This window comes from Filobasidium floriforme, assembly GCF_021052385.1.
Source record: "Filobasidium floriforme strain CBS 6241 chromosome Unknown HD553scaffold_19, whole genome shotgun sequence".
Lineage (NCBI taxonomy): Eukaryota > Fungi > Basidiomycota > Tremellomycetes > Filobasidiales > Filobasidiaceae > Filobasidium > Filobasidium floriforme.
Window position 1 is genome coordinate 288,140 of NW_025763640.1, and position 23,206 is coordinate 311,345.

At 53.5% G+C, this 23,206-nt stretch overlaps 5 protein-coding genes across 5 annotated transcripts; 4 read left to right on the forward strand and 1 right to left on the reverse strand.

The window, feature by feature from the left end:
• Window positions 1-2,134: 2,134 nt before the first annotated feature.
• HD553DRAFT_344391 (uncharacterized protein) lies at window positions 2,135-3,864 on the forward strand (the record flags this gene model as incomplete). Its single annotated transcript, XM_046182982.1, has 6 exons — window positions 2,135-2,244; window positions 2,326-2,337; window positions 2,404-2,628; window positions 2,691-3,067; window positions 3,138-3,268; window positions 3,346-3,864. 6 exons carry the CDS (start codon window positions 2,135-2,137, stop codon window positions 3,862-3,864), a joined length of 1,374 nt encoding a protein of 457 aa, XP_046034502.1.
• Window positions 3,865-4,297: 433 nt separating this feature from the next.
• HD553DRAFT_315989 (uncharacterized protein) lies at window positions 4,298-10,025 on the forward strand. Its single transcript, XM_046180557.1, has 4 exons — window positions 4,298-5,765; window positions 5,839-6,009; window positions 6,069-6,155; window positions 6,219-10,025. Exons 1-4 carry the CDS (start codon window positions 4,499-4,501, stop codon window positions 9,842-9,844), a joined length of 5,151 nt encoding a protein of 1,716 aa, XP_046034503.1. The 5' UTR covers window positions 4,298-4,498; the 3' UTR covers window positions 9,845-10,025.
• A 135-nt stretch (window positions 10,026-10,160) lies between these two features.
• HD553DRAFT_315992 (uncharacterized protein) lies at window positions 10,161-15,220 on the forward strand. The gene is made up of 22 exons (XM_046180558.1): window positions 10,161-10,300; window positions 10,390-10,823; window positions 10,917-11,246; window positions 11,311-11,672; window positions 11,735-11,812; window positions 11,882-12,017; window positions 12,085-12,172; window positions 12,243-12,353; window positions 12,421-12,530; window positions 12,586-12,737; window positions 12,811-13,070; window positions 13,135-13,241; window positions 13,302-13,413; window positions 13,485-13,505; window positions 13,567-13,703; window positions 13,770-13,840; window positions 13,911-14,477; window positions 14,548-14,604; window positions 14,676-14,680; window positions 14,754-14,787; window positions 14,855-15,036; window positions 15,106-15,220. The coding sequence occupies exons 1-22, from the start codon at window positions 10,258-10,260 to the stop codon at window positions 15,123-15,125; spliced, it is 3,417 nt and encodes a 1,138-aa protein (XP_046034504.1). The 5' UTR covers window positions 10,161-10,257; the 3' UTR covers window positions 15,126-15,220.
• A 78-nt stretch (window positions 15,221-15,298) lies between these two features.
• HD553DRAFT_344394 (uncharacterized protein) lies at window positions 15,299-16,280 on the reverse strand (the record flags this gene model as incomplete). Its single annotated transcript, XM_046182983.1, has 4 exons — window positions 15,299-15,466; window positions 15,530-15,616; window positions 15,682-16,124; window positions 16,196-16,280. 4 exons carry the CDS (start codon window positions 16,278-16,280, stop codon window positions 15,299-15,301), a joined length of 783 nt encoding a protein of 260 aa, XP_046034505.1.
• A 305-nt stretch (window positions 16,281-16,585) lies between these two features.
• Window positions 16,586-21,316, forward strand: HD553DRAFT_299070 (putative DNA-directed RNA polymerase I polypeptide 2). Its single transcript, XM_046178598.1, has 14 exons — window positions 16,586-16,973; window positions 17,049-17,266; window positions 17,359-17,476; window positions 17,575-17,630; window positions 17,708-17,840; window positions 17,910-18,216; window positions 18,292-18,494; window positions 18,563-18,811; window positions 18,882-19,456; window positions 19,524-19,592; window positions 19,651-20,104; window positions 20,176-20,461; window positions 20,526-20,754; window positions 20,819-21,316. The coding sequence occupies exons 1-14, from the start codon at window positions 16,667-16,669 to the stop codon at window positions 21,221-21,223; spliced, it is 3,609 nt and encodes a 1,202-aa protein (XP_046034506.1). The 5' UTR covers window positions 16,586-16,666; the 3' UTR covers window positions 21,224-21,316.
• Window positions 21,317-23,206: the final 1,890 nt, after the last annotated feature.

The following is a 23,206-nucleotide window of genomic DNA, read 5'->3' on the forward strand; positions in this document are numbered from 1 at the left end:
GCTCGGCGAATACAATGAGTTAACTCACTTACTGGTCACCGATCCGATGGCAATCACATTGGCGAGGAAGTACGGGGCAGTTATCTATCTCGACTGTACGTACAGGACAAACTATTTCAAACTCCCTCTGCTTCATGTAGTGGCATCAACCGCCGCCAATCTCACCTTTACTGTAGCTTTCGGCTACATGGGAAGGGAAGAAGAGGAGGATTACGATTGGGCGATGAATGCGCTGGCAGAAATCCTCCGGAACGTTCCGGTAAAGACATTCCTGACCGACAATCAAAAGGCTCTTCGCAACGCCTTAGATAAAGCTTTTCCCGCCGCCGACAAGTTACTCTGCATCTGGCACATTAACAAAAACATCGTGAAACATTGCAAAAAGAGACTTTCCAAGGATACGTTCGAAAGCATGGTAGCGAAGTGGTATATCATCGTTCGCAGTCCTACGAAATCCGACTATGACACGGCTTTGAAACGGTTCAACCGGGAATTTGGCTCCGACAAGAAGACCAAGGCTGCATGTGCATACATGATTCGCCAGCTGGTGGATGCAGCGTCATTTGCACGTTATGCAACGACTGGAATGTTTCATCTCAATGCCACCGCCACATCGATTTGTGAAGGGGCACATTCAGCTCTGAAACGTTCCCTGAACTCCCGCGCTGGCGACCTTTATCATGTTACTAGCAACGTGTTAAGGTGGATGAACGTTTGTCAGCATCGAATCTTCGACATCCATGCCAAGGAAGCAGCAAGAGTGATGGTGTCGGCGCCACCTGCCTTCGTTTTGGTAAGCAATTACAAAGCGCGTGTCGATTGCTCAATGATTCACGTGTCGGATCGATCCGACGGCCAATTTGTGTGGACAGTTACATGGAACAATCTCTCGATATGCTATCCGAAAGATGATGGAGGGTCCTTTTGCCTGGGCAAAGTCAGCAGTGAAGAATAACGAGGATCTGAAAGAATGTACGGGAGAATGGACCGCAAGCATGGGAATGCCATGTCAACACGAATGCCTCCCATTTGTCAGAACGTATCGACGCCATCCTTTCGGCCGAGATGAATTTGCAGCGCACTGGCTGTTGTTTCAAGAAGAGGATCTCATACCCCTTGCTCGACAAGAAGGAACGTACATCCCCAGGCATAATCCCACGTCCGTTGAAGATGAAGTTCAACGGCTGCGAGAGCAAGTCGTTCCCCATCTGCGTAACGATTACATCGATGTCGACCAAGAGGATCTCACCTATCAAAGGTCGCAGGCTCAAACGATCCTCGACCCAGTGCGACAGCAACATGTGGGGCGTCGAAACGAAGCTTTCATCTCACAGCGCACGACAGGAGGGATCAATACGGTCGAAGTTCTTTCAGGGCGACTACAACCAGCACCGAGCATTCGGCCGACAGAAGCTTCTGGAAGACCATCGTCAGGGTTTGAAGTTGTAGAGCGCGAGACAGCACCCAAAGCACCTACCATACGTTGCTGTGGGGCGTGTGGAACGCCAGGTCACAACCGGAACAGCCCAGACTGCAGATACGCCGCCGACATTGCCGTCAGTGATGTCAATTTTGCTGCATCACAGCGTCTTCAAAGACCTCAACCAAAACGACGTCGACTGAACAACAAGATCACAGTCGCATCAACGTCTATCTCAGTCTCCCAAGCTTCGATTCAAGTCTCAAACTCATTTGTCGACTTGACTGGGGAAAATACCTTGGCGCCAGGTTCCCAACCGAACGATAGGGGATGAAACGACGACAGTGAGCTGATGAATAGGATTTCGGATCGATCCGATGGATACATTCTAAATAAAACATCCTTTGGTTGGTCGCTTAGATTTGATACCGCTCGTCTAGCTGATGAAACGCGTCTTTGTCGATACGCGAGGAGGCTAGGCGATGGAAGGTTTCGACAAGTCTCGGTGTTTGCTTTTTACAAGTGGATCTATCCACCTAAAGGATGTTCAGTGACTTTCTCTTTCTCTCGGCTAGACGGATCTTGAAAAAAAAAAAAAAAAACAAAGATAAGGTCATCCTCGTGATGGGGATATATACACGTACTCTTGGGAAGGAATTCCTTCCTTTTTTTCGACTTCAACTCTTCTCTACTTCACACACTTTCACGGGTACTATGCCCAGTTCCTCTTCCTCTAATAATTCCAACCCATTCGCACCTCGAACTGGTACCCCGGCCTCAAGAACGACCGGTAGCCCTAGGTTTTTTCAAAGGTTGTTGAACACGTGAGTGACGAGACGTTTGGCAGTTTCGGATCGATCCGACGTCCTTTTGCTCATGTGTGTTGCTTCGTATGGTTCTTATAGTCCTCTTGTTCCGTGAGTAACCTTTCTCGAGCATCGTGTGATCGATCTGAAGCTCACTATTCTTGTTATCGTTGCCAGTTATCGATTGTCTCGATCGTTGTCTCGATCCCCTTCCCCGAATCCCAACCCCGCCAACCCCCCTGCCGCCGTCACCCCTGTCCCCGCCATGGGAGATCGACGCTTTGGACGTCCCCGTAGTCCCGAACCGCCTGTTCGAGACGATGATGGGTTGTATCGCATTCCGGTCGAGGAGAGAGAGAACTTCGATGAGTTCAGGAGGTTGCAGGAGGCGGAAAGGAACTTGTAAGTGCCGTCGGATCGATCCGACTTTTGACAGCGCGGCTGACTGACTCCGAGACGTACAGCGATGCGGCCTTCGAACTCCGAGCCCTTCTCAAGTGGCCTAGGGATCTCGACAACTTTGAACTCGAGATCAAGGTTCATCCGTTCCACTTCCAGACCTTCGACCACTGGAAGGTCTCGTACAAGAAGGCCGTCAAGCTCTCGAAGGAGGCTCAAGAGGCCGCCCGAGTCGGGGACCGAGCTCCGACTTCTCCCTCCAAGAACGTCCGCCGATTCTTGAAGGCCAACCCCGCCGAGCCGCCCGGCCCTCCGACTCTCGGCAACGATCCCAAAATTCCTTTGGGAAGGACGACTACGGGAGCGTACATCGGCTGTGTCTTTACTACGGTCGACAAAGGCGGGAAGGACCAGGGTCCGACCAAGAGGGACGATGCGACGAGTAAGTCCTCCCTTGTTGGCCGTCGGATCGATCCGATTTTTTATTGATTATCGCTTTGCCATCGACACAGTCGCCAGGTTGATCGCCGACGAGGACGAGCTTCCTCCCCTCCCTAGGGAGGTTCCCCACGCCATGCTCGCTAACCTGTTGAGGCCGACTCGGGCCGGAACGATCAAGACCGGTTTGGTCAACGACTGGTTGGTGAGTCTGACTTTTACATCGGATCGATCCGACTCATGGGTGACTGGGACACTAACTTCTCTTGTTCACAATCGCAGAAGAACTATCAGGGAGGGTGGAGGCTATCGTGCGTCGCTTGCAAGATGGCCTACCCCAACAACGAGCCCCCCATCTACCAAGGTCCCGACCAAAGGATCGATCCCGACGCCGACTCGTCCTTTACCCGGCACCATCTTCCCCTTATTCACTGCGTGAAATACGGACAGGTGTATCTCTGCCGCGGAGTCATCGGATCGACCAAGGAGTCCGACAACGCCGCCCCTTCTGTCGGGAACTGTGGATCGTGCCAGGGGTCCAAGGGAGGTTGCCGCCCTCTCGATGTCTTGAAGCCCGACGCCGCTACCGACGCTCGGATCCATCCGATGGTCCGGATCTTGAACATCCTCTCGGTGATCGCTACCATGGGTCAGATGAACAAGGAGACTCGCCAGATCTACGTCGACCGGATCGTCACCATCTTGCAGCACGAGAACTGCCACGCCCGGTTCGACGAGAAGGGTCACAAGATGGTCGAGCACCCCGAGTTCTTCCCCGACGAGGACGACGAGCAGGAGTAGGGCGGCGGATCGATCCGACCCGGACGTACGGCCAGTAGGGCCTTTTTTTTTTGTACCTACGATAGATACGGGGGGGGGGGGGTCGTCGGGAGGTGACCCCTCTCGCGACCCCCCCCCCCCCCCCTTACAATATGCCATGGGCTACGGGCCCTTTTTTTTCATTTTTACATCCGGTTCGGTCTCTGAGCGCAATATCTCGGATCGATCCGACGGAGGGGTCGGTGGCTTGGTGGCTGTGGCTTGATGGCTTGGTCGCGTGAGTTCTGGCAGCAGTTTGCTTCCGCATGACCAATTATTGGCAGGTTTGACACATTTCGCGAGTTCAAGGTGTGTTTGTAAGATTCTATGGTGTGTCCGGAATAGTTCCCGACGGCGGGCTCGATGTCGTCAGCACTGAAGGGGCGACGCGCATCGTAATCACTTAAAATGACGTCGAAATGATGAGAAGGACCCTCAGAACCGAAGTGGTCGTTTGATCAGATTGACCTGACCACGACTTCAGTCGAACACATCGTACATGCTCATAGTCTTGCCAATCTTGCCACTACCTACTCTTGTCATGAAGAGTGACAGAAGATAGACATATAATCCTGAATCGCGACTTGGGGTGAGCCATCCGCGGGCTTTCTACACGATGCAAACTTCAAAGAACGCATTCGAGCTTTTTCCGGCGGATCAATTTGATGCCTGGGTCGACGGAGTCCGTTCCAAAATTATCGATGGACTAGAGCGCCAACATCTGCCTGGAGGATCTCAAGTTCGAGTTCCCGAGCTCTCGAGCAAGGCGCTCGAAGCCATAGAAGCCGCTCGCCGGGATGAAGAGCTGACTCGTCAGGCAATTGCATCTTCGTCATCTCTGGCGGATCATATGGATGTCGTCAAAGACACGGACGCGATTGTTGAAGTGACCGAAGAGGTGACGACTACCACCGTTGTCACCGAGTATGAAGACGCATACAACGGAGGCTACGGGAATACTACTGGTCTTGAAGATCCAGCTGAAAATGTCGGCTCCGAGGTCAACTATGACGAAGAAGCCAGCGAGACGGGCTACGCATTCGAACCCATAGCCAGACCAGATCTTGCGTTCCAGCAACACGTCAATGCTTATCCCGATAATCGAGAATTCTATGGGGAAGGCCAGGAGGCCGAAGACGAAGAGGCAGAAGAGGAGGAAGGAGAAGATGAAATAGGAGACGAGGATGAGGGTTCGCAAGACAACGAGATCGACGATGACGAAGACGACTTCGAAATTGTGGACGAGGACGAGGAAGGGTCGAACCGCGATACGATGGACAACGAACGCGACGAACTGGAGTCCAATGGCGATCTTGAAGAATCGCGGGAACCTCTTGCTGATGGCGGACGCTCTGATGACGGACTCGATGAGGCCGAGGCGCGCTCTGTTGATGGAGGGTCGCGATCCGCCGACGATCGTCTAGCTTCGTTCGGGGAGCTAGATGAGGAGCGATCTCAAGCCTCCGCAGGTGATCTAATGCCACGATCAGAATGGCCCTCCATAGAAGATGAGGAGGATGTAACCACTGAACGCGACATCGACGATGTAGGGGATGCAGCCGACACAAGGGATGTCGACGTCGAAGCCGAGGAGTCTGATGCAGGCGGCGAAGACGAGATCTACTCTGTGCAAGACAGCAGCGATGAAGAGGCTCGCTCTGAGGTGGAAAATGAAAGCGGACCAGATGAGAGTCGAGAACATCGAGAAGCGGGTACGAGAGTTTCTCAACTCAAAGATGAACAAGAGGATGAGGAAGAAGATGAGGTGTTGGAGTTGGACGAGGAGGACATGAGTGAAAAGGGTTCGGACCAGGAAGGGTCTATGGATGATGCAGGCAGGGATGAGGGAAGGTCGATCGATGATGAAGAGGAAATGCAATCCCGTAAGTATGACCGGAGCGTTGTCCACAGATTGGAACTGACCATCGATCACGATGATTTCCTGGACCTGTACAGGTTCCTTCGAGCAAGAGGATCGTGCTCAACGTGAAGGATTGGCTACAGATATTCGTCAGCCGGACTTGCCGCCTACCACCGAATCAGATGGTATTTACCGAGGTACATTCGAGGTCGACGGGACTGCCCAGGAAGGTGTCAGGGTAGACGAAAAGTATGCTCTAGAAGAAGGTGCGTTTCTCACCGCTTTACATCTAGGATACTCTTGCTTAGCCATCTCGCTTCTGCAGACGACAAGGATTCACAACAGGACCCGGAGTACTCGGCCGATGAGCGGGAATCAATCGAGGACATCCAATATGCTGACGACGACAATGGTAAGCCGAATGTATCTCGCAGTTCGATAAGACAGGAGCCTGACGATGTAATGACTTCAATAGCCGGAATTTTCGCTCAGACCGATCGCTCCCGTCCATCACGAGACCATATACCCTCGACCGAAGAGGTCTATGCTGATCAGATTCAGCTCGAACCTCAAACGAAGGAAGAGATCGAAGACGAGATTCGGCATCACGACAATAGAGAAATATTAGATGACACGATCATGTACCCAGCTGATCGGGAAGAATACGATTTAGACGGAGAGGATGGCAACCATCACGTTGACGGAGTTCCCGCTGGTCACGAAGATGAAGAGGTTGTCGATGAAACCGACCCCAGAGACATGGAGATGGCGGCTTGGAGCAACGAACAACCGGCAGCCTTGGGATCTCTCCCGACACTCCACAGACGAGACACGGGACAGGTATCAGAACCTATGGAACTGGTTCGTGCAGAAGATTTGGCTGCTCAAGTGCACGAGGAGCCTGACGAGCCAGTGGAGGCAATGGCAGATATTCGGGAACAGCAGTCTCCTAGACCAGACTCCGATGTGAGGGAATCATCGACGGAACTCGTTTCTGATGCATCCGATTCTGGTATATCTACCGGGGGCAACGAGTCTGACAACGAGGACAACGATATTCAGATGATCCCTTCGGACAACGCGGCGGTAATCACAGATGAGCTGGATGAACTTGACGATACCTCAATGCCGCCTTCTCGGGCAATGTCTCCGCTCCGACCTTTGGGACCGGTCGTGCAAGCGAGTCCTTCCCCTGGCAAGATCATCGCTCCTACCACATTCAAGAACGATGTCGTACCTGGCGAATGGAAGGAGGGCATGGCCCTGAAATTCTCTCAGACCAGACCTTCAGCATCATCAGACCCACTTTCTACAGATGTCCCGGAGACACAAGAGCCCGAGCCCACAGCAATTCCAGCAGAGGGATCTGAACATGGGCAGGATACAGGATATATGGGCGATGATGAATTGCCGGTACAGCCTGTTGTCGGACGTTTGTCGGATGAAACGGCAGATCAGGGCGATGACTCGAACGCGGTGACTTCTGATGCCGTTAACCGTGAAAATGCCAGTAAAGACAGGGAGACGGCATCGTACGATGCACCGCTTCAGCCAACCGGGGAAGAGCTTACCGCGACACACGTACTGGAGGATAATGATGAGCCTGCGATTACTCAGACCTTGAGTGAAAATGATGCGCCAATCAGCTCGTCAGCACAACAACAATCGATCGTAGGTCACCCTGCGCTGACAAACGAGAACCTGGCTCAAGTCGCAGCCGGTAACGAACCCACGGCGACTGGCGGGGACCTACTTGACAGTCGCGTTGGGACTGAGGAGGTGTCAACACAGTCGGTAACAGGCATCAACGAAGAAGCACAAGCTGAGAGTGAAGGACTCTTCGATGCAACGAAAGAGACGAAGGAACCCATTTCGGATCGAGCAGAAGGAGAAACAACAGGACCAGAATCAGGGGAGACGAGCCGACCAAGTCAAGAGGAGTCACTCACAACTAGTGTCGACGGACCGATGGACGTTGAACCAGGTTCCTCTGGAGTACAAGAGCTTTCTTTCACCGACCTCATCCACACTCCCGTTGACAGCCCGCGAATTGAGGAAGACATGTTCGACGTTTCGGGAGGCACTGTGCTCGAGTCCACAGATGGGATGGAAGTGACAGGACTAGCACCTGATGATCCCATCGAGGTCAACGTTCGGAACCTGCCTTCACCTCCTGCGAGACAGCAGAGCCCTACGCCCGAACCTCATCTACCGATTGACAGGGAAGACCCTGCGCTCGCCATCACGCCGGCCGTTCTGCAAGAACAAGGTTATGCCCGTGCGAACCACCAGGACCACGTCGCCGAGGTGCTGCATCAGGCTCATGACGCACATCGCCGAGCGTTCGAAGCGGCCATAGGAGAAATCGGCGAAGACCCTGCACAAACGTCTGCACCGGCTATTGTTGAGATCCTGGAGACTCCGTCTGCCGAGATCGTGAACATGATGCTGGCCATGCCTCGAGATGAGCAAGTCCAGGCGGGCATGCAGGCCTCGGCAGCTCAATCGGAGTCGGCTAACGCTGAAGAGTCTGTCGATCCAGGGGTCAACTCGGGCGACGCCTCTCAGCCGATGATTGACGATATATTTCACTCTACGGGTCCACAAGCTACTTCGGCGGTCTCGCATGATGCGGAACTCGATCGTGCTGAAACTTCGGAGCCGTCAAGCGCTAGCGCTGCTCAAGCGAGGATCGACGAGGTCTTCGAACCTGTCGAGGATAGGAGCGATGAATCGGCGAATCAAGCGAAGGAGGAGGCTGCCGAACCTTTGATCGAAGAGGGGCACGGAGAGGCGCGTGACGCCATGATGGATCGGGCGTCATCACCGCAAAGCCAGGTAGTAGACGACGATGAGCCCTTGTCGCACGATAATGAGAACCTTTCCATCGCAGCGGAGAAGAATACCGCCTCTGCAGCAACCCTTCAGGCGGAGGAACCCGAAAGGTCAGAAGAGGGGGACGAGCCGAGACGTTCTCCCACCCCTTCCGCACTCGCTCAAAGCACCACTCACGACGAAATCATGACGGTTGACCAGCCTCATTCGGTTGTCCCCAGCCTTGTCGAGTCGGGACCGGCATCTGTCATCCCAACCCCTACAATCGACCAGAGGAACACTCAGCAGAATGCATCACCGCCACCGCCGCAGACGCCTCCTACTCGGCCTCGTGAGCTCGATCTCCGGACTCCGGAGCTGACGCATCATCATCATGGTCCGGTGAGCACGGCTTCACGAAGCACGTTGCATGAATCAGAGAGAATGTTGCACGCCGAGTCTCCTGCGAGCCATACTCGTTCTCAGTGCCACTATCACAAGATGCGGTTCGACCGTGGTGCCCATTCGCACACGATGTTGATCCCTGGGTGTAGTCTCGGCTCGGCCACCCAGAGGGCTGAATTGGACGTCGAGGATCTGGGTAAAGCTTCGAGCGAGGAGATGAAGAGGAAACAAAGCCTGTTGTTCGGAGAGAATTTCCTCGGCCACATGAAGAGCGAGGAAGAGGGAACCTTGCCTAGCGATCTGGAACATCGGTTGTCTGTCCTCGTCGGGCGGGAACTCATCAGAGAGGGACATATCTATATCCTCCCGCTCGAACAGGGAATGCCTCATACGCACGCCGAGGAAGAGGAGGAAGACGGTGGGATCGCAAGTAGGACGCGGAGGAGGACGTCCCAGACACCCGGGCCGGGTTCGGGACTTGGACTCGTCACCCCGGTCAGGGAGGGGGACAAGAAGCGTAAGCATAGGGGGTCTTCGGTCGGTCGAACGCTCGTGTCGGCTGGCAAGAAACGAGCATCCGAGCTTTTGAACGTGCAAGAGGTCAAGGAGTCCGAGGACGAGGTCAAGCGCGACGAACAAGGCGACCAGCGTGAGGATGCAGGACCTTCGAGCAAGAAACGGATCGTCGAAGTAGACGGATCTCCTCAGGCCGTGAACAAGGAAGACGATCACGAGGACGAAATAGTTCCCGCCAAGAGGGACCGGGACGAGGAGGATGGGGACCGGATGGACGTCGACGAGCGGGTCGATCAGAGTACGGACCGGCAAGCCCTGGCGCCCGCACGTAAGGGTTGGTTCGGATGGCTATGGGGTCGGAAGTAGGAGATGTATATACCAAGCGCACGAAAGGGGCGGTGCGTAGATGTTTTAGCAGGCTGTGACGATAATTCTCTTGACCTGTTGTACCATTTGGATGTCTTCGTGTCTTTGATCTTTGAAGACGTTTCGAAAACCCTAGAGCACGGACGACTGTCCTTTACGAATGACGAATGTGGCTTTTCCCCTGATGACGTAAATCGCGTGCATTTGGCTGGGCATTCGCATTGTTCCCGGCGCGTCATAGCCCTCAGCTACCTACCTACCTAGCCTACCTAGCAACCTACATACCCAGCTCTCGACCTCGATCATCCTGCATCCTGCCATCACATCCGACGGATCTAGACCCCAGACAGATTGATTCACCTAACCCTTGTCGATCAGCCTCGAGTTACAGCTCTCAATTGGGACGAGCCAGTATGTCTCACCAACACGAACCTGAACTGCCCGACCTACCCGAAGGTGAGTCTCTGTCGTCGCGATCAGCTTTTGGTGATGGCGTTGTTCCTCTACCTATACCCTTTGCTAATCGCCTCATCGTTCTCGTGTAGCCCCGCCTTCGAGGGTCTACGGTCAAGGTTATGCTTTCAACCACCCTGCCCCGACCGTCCAGCAGTACAAGGCCGACAAGACGGCCCACGAAAAAGAGGCCGAGGAGTATGCGCAGCAGATGGAGGCTATACGGGTTCGCAAAGAACGAGAGGCCGCCGAAGAGCAACGTCGAATCGATTCCCAGCGCAGGTCTGTAGATACTGATCATACTCGGGTCAACGGGAACGGGGATCAGCATGGGCAGCACGGACGAACTCCTAGCAAGGGAGGAGAAGGTCAAGCGGCCAACGAGAAGAAGCCTCATCACCGCAAAGCGACGGGCAAGGAGAAGACTGAGGGTCAGATGGAAAAGGAGCAGATGATGGATAGGATGAACGCCAACCAGGTCGACCCGATCACTAGGAACAAGAAGGGTCCTAAAGGCGAACGTCGGGTATGCTTATAGAGCAAACTTGATCGTGATGTCTCGCACGAGCTGATCTGATGGTCCACTGCTTGTCTCGCATTGTTTTGCTTCGCCTTGCAGGTCAGAGACCCCACGACCGGCGGCGAGGTCATCATCAAGGATGCCGACCCCAAAGACTTTGATCCCGCCCGTCCTTCGAACAAGGGCTCCAACGTCCTGCTCCACCCCTTTCCTCCTCCTCGTCCTGCCAAGCTCAACTACATTCAACACAAGATCCAACTGCTTGGAGTCGCCTGTGCCGTGGGAATGGGCTTGATCTGGCTCTTCACGGCGTTTGGGAACGGGTTCTGGAGGTTTGTCAAGAACAGTTTCATCTGTGCTGCTGTCGGTGGTGTCTTGGTCACGCTCGTTAGCTTTATCGGACGCGGTCTTGAGGCCGAGGTCGATGCCGTGAGTCGTCCGAGTCCTCAACCGACAATTCGACAAGTTCGACCTGCTGATGTAAACTTTGCAGATTCGATATGACATGCATCGTCAACGAGGCGAAATCTACTCTCCCCCCACCCCGGAATCCGTCGAATGGCTCAACAACCTGATCAAGCTATTCTGGGGATTGGTCGACCCCGGTCTTTTCATCTCGATTACCGACATGGTCGAGGATATTATGCAACAGTCCCTCCCCGGATTCGTCGATGCCGTCAGAATCAGCGATATGGGGCAGGGGACGAACCCTTTGAGGATTCTCTCTATCCGAGCTTTGGCAGACGAGCAGGGCACGCCGGGTTATCCGAAAAAGCATTGGATTGACAAGGGCGAGAAGAATGCCAAGAGCAAGGATACGATGGGCAAAACCGTGGAAGAGGACGAGGCTGGAGAGTGAGTTTGCGAGCAAACACGCGTTTCAAGTACGGTTGCTGATATTGACTGGCGGTTTCTAGCTACTACAACTTCGAGGTCGCTTTCGCCTACCAATCCGTTGATAGTAGCCACCCCGACTCGAAGTCCAAGAATATCCAGTATGTTTTTTATATCGCTCGTGTGCAGGATCATATAACTGACCTCGCCCCTTTTGCGGATTTGCTTAGTCTCCTGATCGAGTTCTTCCTGGGAGCCTTTGACTGGTTCCACTTGCCAATCCCTATCTGGATCCAGGTCGAATCGATTGCGGGAACAGTGCGTCTTAGATGCCAGATGATCCAGGAGTTCCCCTATGTCAGGAATGTGAGTAGGATTCTTCTGCAGGAGTCAGTCAGGGAAGAGTCGCTAACGTGATATTGCGGTCATACAGCTCACGTTCGCTCTTTGTGGAGTACCTCACGTTGAGGTCAGCGCGATCCCCATGTCCCGCAAGCTTCCCAACGTGCTCGACTTGCCTAGTAAGCCCGGCCAGAAATCAGGCAGAGGATTGGATGGCCAATTGTGGCTGACCCTCTTTCCGGCTTGCAGTGATCTCCAACTTTGTTGATATGGCCATTGCGGCTGGTACGGCCGAGTTTGTTGCGCCCAAGTCGATGACGTTGAACTTGAAGGAGATGCTTACCGGCGCTGCTCTCGGTGGTGAGTCGTTCTCCGCGACCAGGTCCGCATAATCTAGCTGAAAATCCTCACGCTGTCTGTCTCACAGATACTACCGCCATCGGCGTCTTTGTCATCACCGTTCACTATGCCGAGAACCTGTCCGCACAGGACAGTAACGGAAAGTCGGACCCTTACGTCGTGTTGGCCTATGCCAAGGTGAGCCGGTTCTCGCAGGCGCTCCGGGGATCTGTTTGCTGACCTCCCTGAGCAGTTTGGGAAACCCTTGTATTCTACCCGAATCATCTTGGGAGACCTGAACCCGGTTTGGGAAGAGACAGCCGTCTTGCTCGTTACCATGGATGAAGTTCGATCCAAGGAAGATCTCTCTGCCATGTTGTGGGACTCTGACAAGCGAAGCGCCGAGTGAGTCGACGGGATGATCTATTCCGATTCGATCTTCAACTACTGAGCACCGTTTCCGCTTTTCTCATCACAGCGACCTGGTCGGCCGAGTGCAGATTCCGGTCAAGGAGTTGATGGAAAACCCTAACCAGATGGTGCGAAGGACTGACGATCTCATGGGATTTGAGGACGCCGACGACATGAGCGGTAAACTCAACTGGAGCATCGGATACTTTGAAAAGGTTCCCCTTCGTAAAGAGCTCGAGAGGGGTCTTAACGAAGAGGAGAAAAAGCAACAGCCTGCTCAGCCTACCAGGACCGCGCCCGAGATGGAGATGCTGCCTGGTGATGCCGGTAAGTGGCGATAGCGGCCTTGCCCTGGTCTACACCAGTAGCTGATCCTGTTACACGATGACAGCGCCTAACCCTGCCAAGAAGGACCTGCCCCCTCCTCCTCCTGATATCCTCCGAACTCGTCCCGATCCAGAATTCCCTTCGGGAGTGCTCAATGTCACTATTCACCACGTGAGTCTGCTTCGGACAACGTGATGGAGCTGCGGTTGATGAGAACTCTTGTACACTCAGGCTATCAACGTCGAACGTCAAAACCTGAAGGGCAGAACCGGTGAACGCGAGGGCGAAGCTGGACAAGACACTGATCAAGCTTCGGAACAGGCCGACAACTTGCCTAGCGTCTGTGGGTCCAAACAATAGGTTGTGCATGTATCCAGCTGCCCGTACTCACAATTGCTCGGGACACCGTTGCAGACTGCGAGATTATTGTCAACGGTATGTACGCTCAACCCTGTTTCAATTCCGAGTCGATCCGCTCAGTATTCGGTTGTTATAGATGAAATGGTTTTCAAGACTCGAGTCAAACAATATACCTCCAACCCCTTCTTCGAGGCTCCGGTTGAAGTATTCTGCCGTGACTTCAGGGACACTGTTATCAGGGTCGTCATGCGAGACAGCAGGCTGCGTGAGGGAGTGAGTTGCGAAATAGCGAATCAGGCGCTGCGCATCCTGTGGCTGATCCATTCTTCTGCACGACAGGATCCTATTCTCGGAGTCGTTTCCTTAAGGGCAGCCGAGATCTTCTCTGAGGCTTCCAGTGTGACTAGCACGTGAGTCTCCGCCCCTTGCAGCTCCCCCGTCATCTAGCTTTTAAGCTAAGCTGAGCGTATACTTTCGCAGATGGGCCATCACTGAAGGCCAAGGATTCGGAAAGCTCAACATGAGTCTCGGATTCCGAGGCATGCAGACTCGATTCGCCAAGAACATGCGAGGATGGCAGACCGGCACGCTCGAAGTCGGTGACGTCCAGATCGACATCGACCATGAGAAGAAGTCGGACTTTTCGGCTTCGAGCACTTCCCTTACTATCAAGACTTCCGATTCTCAGGAAAACCTCTCCAAAAAGGAGGCCGAGGTCCACGGCGACAGTGTCTTCTGGGAGAGCGAAGACTTGCGTATGCCAATCTACTCGAGGTATTCGTCTTCGGTCGTCTTCGAGCTCGGTTCCAAGGGCGGTCTGAAAAGTCTCATCGGCAAAGCTGGTCCTGCGGCTATCGCTGTACTCTGGCTTCAAGATTTGACTGATGACGTGGAGCAGAGCGTCAAGCTGCCCATCTTCATCGGCGAGAACTTGGAAACCTTGCGACAAAACGCCATTAATGATCAGACTGCCGAACACCACAACTTTGAGCTTATCGGCTGGATGACTGTCGTACTGAAGCTGTCCTCGGGACTTGACTTGGACCAGTAAGCTGGCCGTCTCGTGCGTTGCGCTGTTCCTGCGTGTCTGCGGCGCTAACGGCAATTGTGATTACAGCGAACGACTGCGAGAATCCTTGTCTAGTGCCAGGCGACATGCCTTGGAAGCGTTCGAGTGAGTGACTGGTGTCGAAACCTTTTGTGCTGCACCAGATCGATTGACTCGTCCTATGTCTCGTTTATCAGCCGAAGTATGTCAAATATCATGAACGATACAGTTGGATGGCGGATGTAGCTAATTTGTTCCATTCAAATCGTTCACAGTTGAAGGCGAGGCCCAGATTGCCGAAAAGAACAGGTAACTTTTGCTTTGATTCCCGACTCTATCTCGCACGTATTGATCGAGTCCTCGTTCGGGGTTGCAGTCACGCTATGGACGATGGTCACATCGATAAGAAGGAGCAAAAGGCCATCGACGAGGCGCACGAGCGGCAATTGCTTGCTCGTGGCCGAGGAAAGGCTCAACTCAAGCCTTACCGAACGGGCAAGTGGATCAAGAACGGTATCAAGAGCCGTCTCATGCCGAACCACACGAAGAGTCGAGAGCGTAAGTCCTCGCAAAGATGTGTCCAATGTGCAGAGTCGCTGAACCTTGTCTGCACGATCTGCATCGTAGCAACCGTCATGACTGAGTAACAGGCCATGCGTTTTTGTGGGGATATCTATCAAAGGGCAGACCATCGAGACTTCTTGTTCCATCATTACTTTCCACGAAACTGTATCATGCAATACCTACTATATACACGGATATCGACTTCAATGCATCGAAACGCGATCTCCTGCTACTTTTCGCGACATTGCGGCGTGGATCACGGTACCACCTCCTTGCTTATCCAGTCGTCCCCCTGCTTGGTCCACCTTGTCCGTCGATCGAACCCGCTCTTTGCCATCCTGACCACGTCAACCTCGTACGGCTCGAACACGATGAGCGCGAAGTTCTTGTATGATCGAGTCTCGGGAGTGTCGGCTTCGCGGTTCTGTGATAGCAGGATGAGCTTCAGTGAGAAGAGATCTCTACAACGGTCAAAAATCACACTCACCTCTAGTATCGATGCCAATACTTCATCAGCTTTCAACTCGGCTTCTTCGCTACCTAGTCCACCAGTACTCGGGCGTGCATCGTGACCCTATGCAAGAGGTCCGGGAATACGTTATCAGCGAGGAAAGCGCTAGTCGGACCGGCCAGACTCACTTCCAAATGCGTCGTCGAGACCGCCAGCTGTTCTGTCCACCCGTCCCTCGAATCGTCCAGGTCCGTGCCAGGCGTAGGGTTCGCATGCCAGGCTCGTGTCCGACCGTGAAATGATTCGCTACGCCACATCTCTCTCCGCAACCGTTTCATATCCACCTCGACCCCGCTGACGGCCTCTTCACCTCCGATCCAGCCTTGAGAAGAGTACGTCCGGGCCATCGCTTGGATTCTGATCTGGAGGAGTTCCTCGGGAACCCAGGTGGAGAGGGAACATCGAGGGTTCTTGACCAGCTGCAAGACTTTCGGGGTTCGAGCATCGGTCGAGCAGAGCAGGGCTTGCCGGTCGGGTCGGGCGGAGGGGGAGAGGGATATCAGGTCTTTGATTCCAACGTTGCGGATTTCAGGGCGAGACTGGTCTAGAGACAGAGTGGCAAGTGCGTAGGCTGGGCGAGCTCGTCCGGACGTAAGTGATGGGTGGGTCGTAAAGCTGGGAATGATGCGGCTCAAGACTGACTGCATGATAGGCCGGGCTTGCTGGATTCGACGTCTTGCACCCAACCTGGCGTCGATCTCGTTGTTTTAGATGCTACGATAGACATGATGACTTGACTGCAGGTGGATATATTTTGATTAGCCCCTTTGCCAAAGTCTAGTAACATATTGATATCACTTGGTGATCGTGACCTACCTTTGTGCATCTGCCCGTTCATCGGTTTCATCCGATCGAGAGCGGAATCAAAACAACCTCCGGCAGCAGTGACGAGACACGGACATGGAACTATAATTCATCACGATATACGATGATGTCCGCATCTCCTCGCACACTCGCGGCGGGCGCATATCCAAAAGTTGAAAGCGAGATCTCAAAGCAACCTTCACTTTTGACTTCAGTCACGTCTCAAAGAGTCGATAAGCCTCGAGATCTAGGGCATCGTATTCGGGATCTAGTCAATCAGGAAAGGGGCCCGAAATACATCTTGACGCAATGGCCATCTCCATCGATGACCCTCTCCACCCTGCGGGGCCTTCGAGCTCGAAGCACACCTTCAAGACGCTCGAGCGAGAACGCATGAACCGACATCCGAGCGAGACCGGCATGGATCACCCGGCACTGGAAGAGATCGTCAAGCCACATATCGCCAGTTTCGATGCGCTTACGGATATGAACGGGGACGGGACCGGGCTGTTGCAATTGGGCGTGCAGAACATCCTGCCAAAGACCGTCTTTGATGGCAAGAAGCGTGAGGGTGCTGCACCCGGTTCATCGGCTTCTTTCGGCAACAAGATCACCTGTTAGTCGATCGCACCTCTCATATTTAACTCAGAACCTTAACAGCCTGCTGAAACCGCCCGGTCGTCACGCCCAGTCTCGATCACCCACGTCACCCTAGGTAAACCCATGGTTCCCGACAAGGACCGTCAGGCGACCGAACGACGAGTTTTTCCCTCGGAAGCCCGTGAACGGCTGACCTCTTACCGAGCCAAGTTGGCCGTCAGGATCAAGTGGGTCGTTAGTGGAGACGACGGCGAGACGGCTACGTTTGAGGAGACCAAGGATTGCGGGTTGTTGCCCATCATGATCAAGGTAGGTGTCGGAGACCGTGTCTTGGCGGGGCTTGGTTGTCAGCCTTGGTGCTAGTTTCAGCACGACTAACATGGTTTGCATGCTATGAGCAGTCAAATCGATGTAATCTACGAGGGATGAGCGCCGCACAGCTCGTAGGCAAGAACGAGGAATCCAACTCGTGGGGAGGGTACTTTATCGTCAACGGAAACGAAAAATTGATTCGGTACCGTGAGTGGTCGCGTGAAAACGGGCAACTTAACGCATGGTATCACGCAATGCAGGAAGATCAGGACCTAACGATGGGTCTGGCGGTGTGGACTTTTCAGTGATTTTGCCGAGGCGTAACCACGCCGTCTCTCTCATTCGACCCTCGTTCGAAAAGGTCGGTGAATTGCAACTCTTTCAGCTTCATATCAGCAACGCGCTAATAGAGGAGTTTGACCCTCACCACACTTACAGCGAGGACCTACCTATTCGAAATACGGTGTTCAGCTCCGAGCGGTCAGGAAGGACGAGACGGCTTGCACGAACACTTTGCATTACTTGACTTCGGGTGGTGCTACTATTCGTTTCGCATGGAGGAAGAACGAATGTGAGTGGGAATAGCTACCCTACTGCCGGCTTAGTACAACCCGTTGACTGAAATCACTCGAACGGACAGACATGATTCCTCTCGTCCTCGTCCTCAAAGCATTGACCGACGCCAGTGACCGTGAGATCTTCCAAGACCTGATCCAGGGCGAGAACGACAACACCTTCTTGACGGATCGTGTCGAGCTCTTGCTCCGATCCGCCAAGGTCTGGGGTCTACATACGGGGAACGCCGCGTTGGAATACTTAGGTGAAAAGTTTAGAGTCGTCATGGGTTGTCCTGAAGACTGGTCCAACCTCGCCGTCGGAGGTTATTTGATGGAAAAAGTCGTCATGGTGCACTTGGAGAGTCCGAGGGACAAGTACAGAATGTTGATGTGAGTGGACAGCGTTTAAACGGAATGCGCTAGTCTTCAGACAGAAGAGACTGAACTCTACCCTTTTGCACACAGCTTCATGCTCCGAAAGCTCTACTCGCTGGTGTCGGGCGCCTGCTGCGCCGACAATCCGGATTCACCTCAACATCAAGAGGTCCTCTTACCCGGTTTCTTGTACTCGATGATCATCAAGGAGCGATTCGACGAGGCTTTGAACGGGGTCAGGGCTTTCATTGCGCAGGACGTTCGAAGGGGAAGGGCTGGGGATTTCTTCGATCGTGAGTCCAAAAAGAAAACAGCTTATCAACCGCAACCGTGCTAATGGATCATATGCCCTGCCTTGCAGCCAAATACTTCATGAACGCACTGGCAAAATCAAATTTTGACGTCGGTCAAAAGTTGGCCTACTTTTTGGCTACCGGAAACTTGGTCTCGCCCACCGGTCTCGACTTGCAACAGACTACGGGTTATACGATTGTCGCGGAAAAGCTGAACTACTACCGATACCTGAGTCATTTCCGATGTATCCATCGAGGTGCCTTCTTTGCCGAGTTGAAGACGACGACGGTACGAAAGCTGTTGCCGGAGGCTTGGGGTGAGTTGCGGATTCGAGTATCACGACTTAGGATGACCGCTCAAGCTGATAGCTTGACTGGTGATCTTAGGATTCTTGTGTCCCGTGCATACACCCGACGGTTCGCCTTGTGGTCTCTTGAACCACTTGTCGCATTCCTGCAAGATCATCACCGAGACACTCAACGTCGACCATCTGCCGGCTCTCTTATCAGATCTGGGTATGACGCAGGTGTTTGCTTCAAATATTGACGGACGACGGAGCGTCTGCGTGCAACTGGACGGACGAGTCATCGGATGGGCCAGCCCGACCGAGGCCAAGCACCTTGCCAACGCTTTGCGAACCTGGAAGACGGAAGGCAACATCAAGGTGCCTCTCGACCTCGAAGTCGGATACGTACCCGTCAGCAAGGGTGGACAGTACCCTGGATTGTACCTCTTCTCGAGTCGATCGAGGATGATGCGACCGGTCAAGTACCTTGCCAATGACAAGGAGGACCACCTGGGAACGTTCGAGCAGGTCTACATGGAGGTCGCATGTACGCCGGAAGAGATCGAAAAGGGCACCTCGACGCACGTCGAGTTCTCCCCTACCAACGTCTTGTCAGTCATCGCCAACTTGACGCCTTTCTCCGATTTCAACCAGTCCCCCCGTAACATGTACCAGGTGAGAGGATATCACAAACTTTGTATCAAAGCCTCGAAACTGACTAGTGAGCATCTCTCTACAACAGTGTCAGATGGGTAAGCAATCGATGGGAACGCCATCTACTGCTCTCAGCCGACGAACGGACAATAAGATGGTAGGTCAGGCGGGGATATTTTGTCGAAACCTACGACTGATGTCGAGCCATCCCACAGTACCGATTACAATCTGGTCAAACGCCTATCGTCCGACCCGGTCTGCACAACACTTATGGATTCGACAACTTCCCCAACGGTACCAACGCCGTCGTAGCGGTCATTTCCTATACGGGTTACGATATGGAAGATGCCATGATCTTGAACAAGTCGGCACACGAGCGAGGCTTTGGATACGGAACTGTATACAAGGCGGACATTTTCGATCTTCAGGGCGAACGAGGAGCCGTCAAGTCGCTCACCAACCCGAGCTTGCACTTTGGTATGGGACGGGATGTCAAGGAGGACTCGCCGTGGAGGAACTCGGTTGATGACGATGGTCTACCGCGTGTCGGTGCTCGAGTGGTGCCAGGCGACGCATTGGCTGCCTATCGGGATGACCTAACGGGGAAGACCAAGGTGCACAAGTACAAGGGAGACGAAGTGGCATACATCGACGAAGTGCGAGTGCTAGGTGAGTCGACTAGGCCGTTTGTAGTTTGCGCACACACTCTCTTCACCATGCTAACGTCCGTCGGCCATCAGGTGGAGACGCTGGTGATACCGAAGCCCAGAAGATTCACATCAAGCTGAGGATTCCTCGATCACCTGTCATCGGAGACAAGTTCTCTTCTCGACACGGACAAAAGGGAGTGTGCTCGCAGAAGTTCCCCATGATCGACATGCCCTTCAGCGAGAGCGGAATGCAGCCTGACGTCATCATCAACCCTCACGCTTTCCCCTCGCGAATGACTATCGGAATGTTTGTCGAGAGTATCGCCGGAAAGGCCGGAGCGATGCACGGTATCGCACAGGACGCAACGCCATGGCAGTGAGTGCAGGGTGCCAGTTTGCGAGATCTGGCAACGTTGCTAATCACGTAAACCCGACTCTAGGTTCTCTGATTCGGACACCCCTGTTGACTACTTTGGTGAACAGTTGCGAGCCGCTGGATACAACTTCTACGGGAACGAACCCATGTACTCGGGTATCACTGGAGAAGAGTTCCAGGCCGACATCTATTTGGGTTGTGTCTACTACCAGCGTCTGCGACACATGGTCAACGACAAGTTCCAGGTCCGAACGACTGGTCCCGTCGATCCGCTTACCAGGCAGCCTATCAAGGTGAGCAGTATCTCGCACATCAGCTCATGTCTAGAAACCTTCTCACTGACGAATCGCTCGATAGGGACGAAAACGAGCCGGAGGTATCCGATTTGGAGAGATGGAGCGAGACGCTCTGATAGCGCACGGAACGTCTTTCCTGCTTCAAGACCGTCTGATGAACTGTTCCGACTATTCGACAGCGTGGGTCTGTCGAAAATGCGGTTCGCTCATCTCGCTCGGGTACGAAGAGACGGTTGGGGACGTCAGCGGGGACTCGTCTGGTGGAGAATACTGCCGAATCTGTCGCAACGAGGACGAACACCACAAGGGCGATGGTGTCACTGTCAATGTGCCTGGGAGTGTCCGGGTCAGCCCTCATAACGCCAAGGGCAAGAACATGGACGTCATCGCTGTGCCCTACGTCTTTAGGTATCTGTGCGCCGAGATGGCCGCGATGGGGATCAAGATCTCGGTCTCGGTGCAGTGAGGAGGGATTGCTAGAAGATAAGAGCCCGTCTTGTGTATATGTACCATTGTTTGTATTCCGGATTGCACACCATCTTGCATATGATTGCGGGCAACCTTGTTTTCGAAAGAAAAGAGTTCCAGCCTTACTGCTCGAACTGGATCGCGACGTTACGACAGCAAGCATCACGGCATCAAAATAGGAAGCTGCAACTTGCATTCGTATCAAAGCCTGCCCTACCCAGATGTGCCAATTGTGGATGTAGGGGTGTCAACATCTTGGATGCGGTCTACTTTATTAAGACCAAGGACGGCGGGTTGACTCTGATCGTAGACGAGATCGCGCTTCCGCGGCTTTGCGCTGACACTCAATCGCTCGTCGAAAAGATGCTGTGCGGCAATAATACCATATGATCTCGTGCATTCATTTGTTAGCCGATCATGAGGACATGCTCAAACTCAAAAGGGTCCCCCCCCCTCCCGAAGCGACATGTAAGACTCAACGTGATTTCAGGTGAGAAGCAGTTGCCGCATGTTTCAAATGTTTTTTTCTTCTTCTTCAAAAGACACGTCTACTGCTTGACCGGTAGTTGTGCTCCAGTGATATGTGATGCAATACTTCACCACTGCCCACAACCCACCACGGTCATAGTACCCATTCTCTGCGAGATCTTATCTGACCGGCGCATAGAGTCTCGGCCTCGTGGCTTCATCACATCTGCAATGCCAAACAAGCTGTTTCAGACGGGACTCTACTGGGAGTGAGTGTCACGGCACAATCAGTTGGCCAGACAAGATATGGCAATCTTCATGCTGGCTTTAGTGTCAGCCTGAGTCCATTCAATCGAATAGGGTCCTCCAGCACGAGTGCTGTATCGAATTGTCTGTGCGAGACAATCTAATTCATCGGGAAATGTGAGAGGAGTCGACTGTAGTTTATAACAAGCATATGATTGACAGAAGTCCTTGAGCGCAGTCAGGGATCGTGCGGGAATTTGCGCGACGGCGGATGTGGTGAGTAGTTTGACAGGTTCTTGGGCACAGGTCTCAGAACGGCTAGGACACCGTTGCGCATCTCGTAGACAAATACGGCTGACCTCAATGACCCGGATCTCTGTCGAGGCCCTTTTGCGTATCTCTCTTTGGCTCCCTTTGGGGAAACAGCCGTTGTTCGCTGCGCACCTGACCGACAGATGGCGTGATCGATATCGTCATCCCAAGACGTCACCCTCGAAGTGAATTCTCGTCGTCCTACCTCCTTTGGTGGCGATGCGATCGTCGCTATGAAACGTTTAACATCGAAAGGACCCAAATCCTTGATCCACCTGGGACCCACGTTCCTACTGTGATGACTGTTTCACGTGATCGCGAATGATCTGTTAGCGCCAATTCCCAGCCTCGGGCGATGGCGTCATGACGTTTGAGAGAGTGAGCGGCAGCGACAGATCGGGAAACCGAACCAGCCCCTACTTGTCCGGCTTCTGCTGTTCACGCCTCGACGTACGACGTAATATACCGGTGTCCCATGTGCGTGGTTTCGGGTCGTCCGGCTATACTCTATTTCGTGTCTCTCCCTTCTCATGCCCGGTGATCCCGGTGACGCTGTTTGACTTGGGATCGGGGCTCCATGCGGTGGATTCCAGCAGTTTCAACGTTTGTTGTCATTCTCTGTTTTTCGAATATTTAGACTCCCGAGCAGCTAAGCAGCTAAGCAGGGGCATGTGCTGGATGATGTCGTAAGGTGCATCCGGGCATCGTCTAGTCCTCGATCGATCGATGGCGGGGATCGTCACTTTCGCAGCGTCACGAGCCCCTTGGCTCTTTCTCGCCTCTTGAGTGCTTTCTTGTTGTGCTCACATCACGTTGTGCGCTTCGGGCAATCGGGCTTGGACAAGGGGTATATAACTAAACATGGGTTGTCGGGATTTTGATCGAGGATTCTTTTGGACTGTGACAAGTTTGAAGATCCACAACAGCCGCAAAAGCACCATATAAGATACAGAGC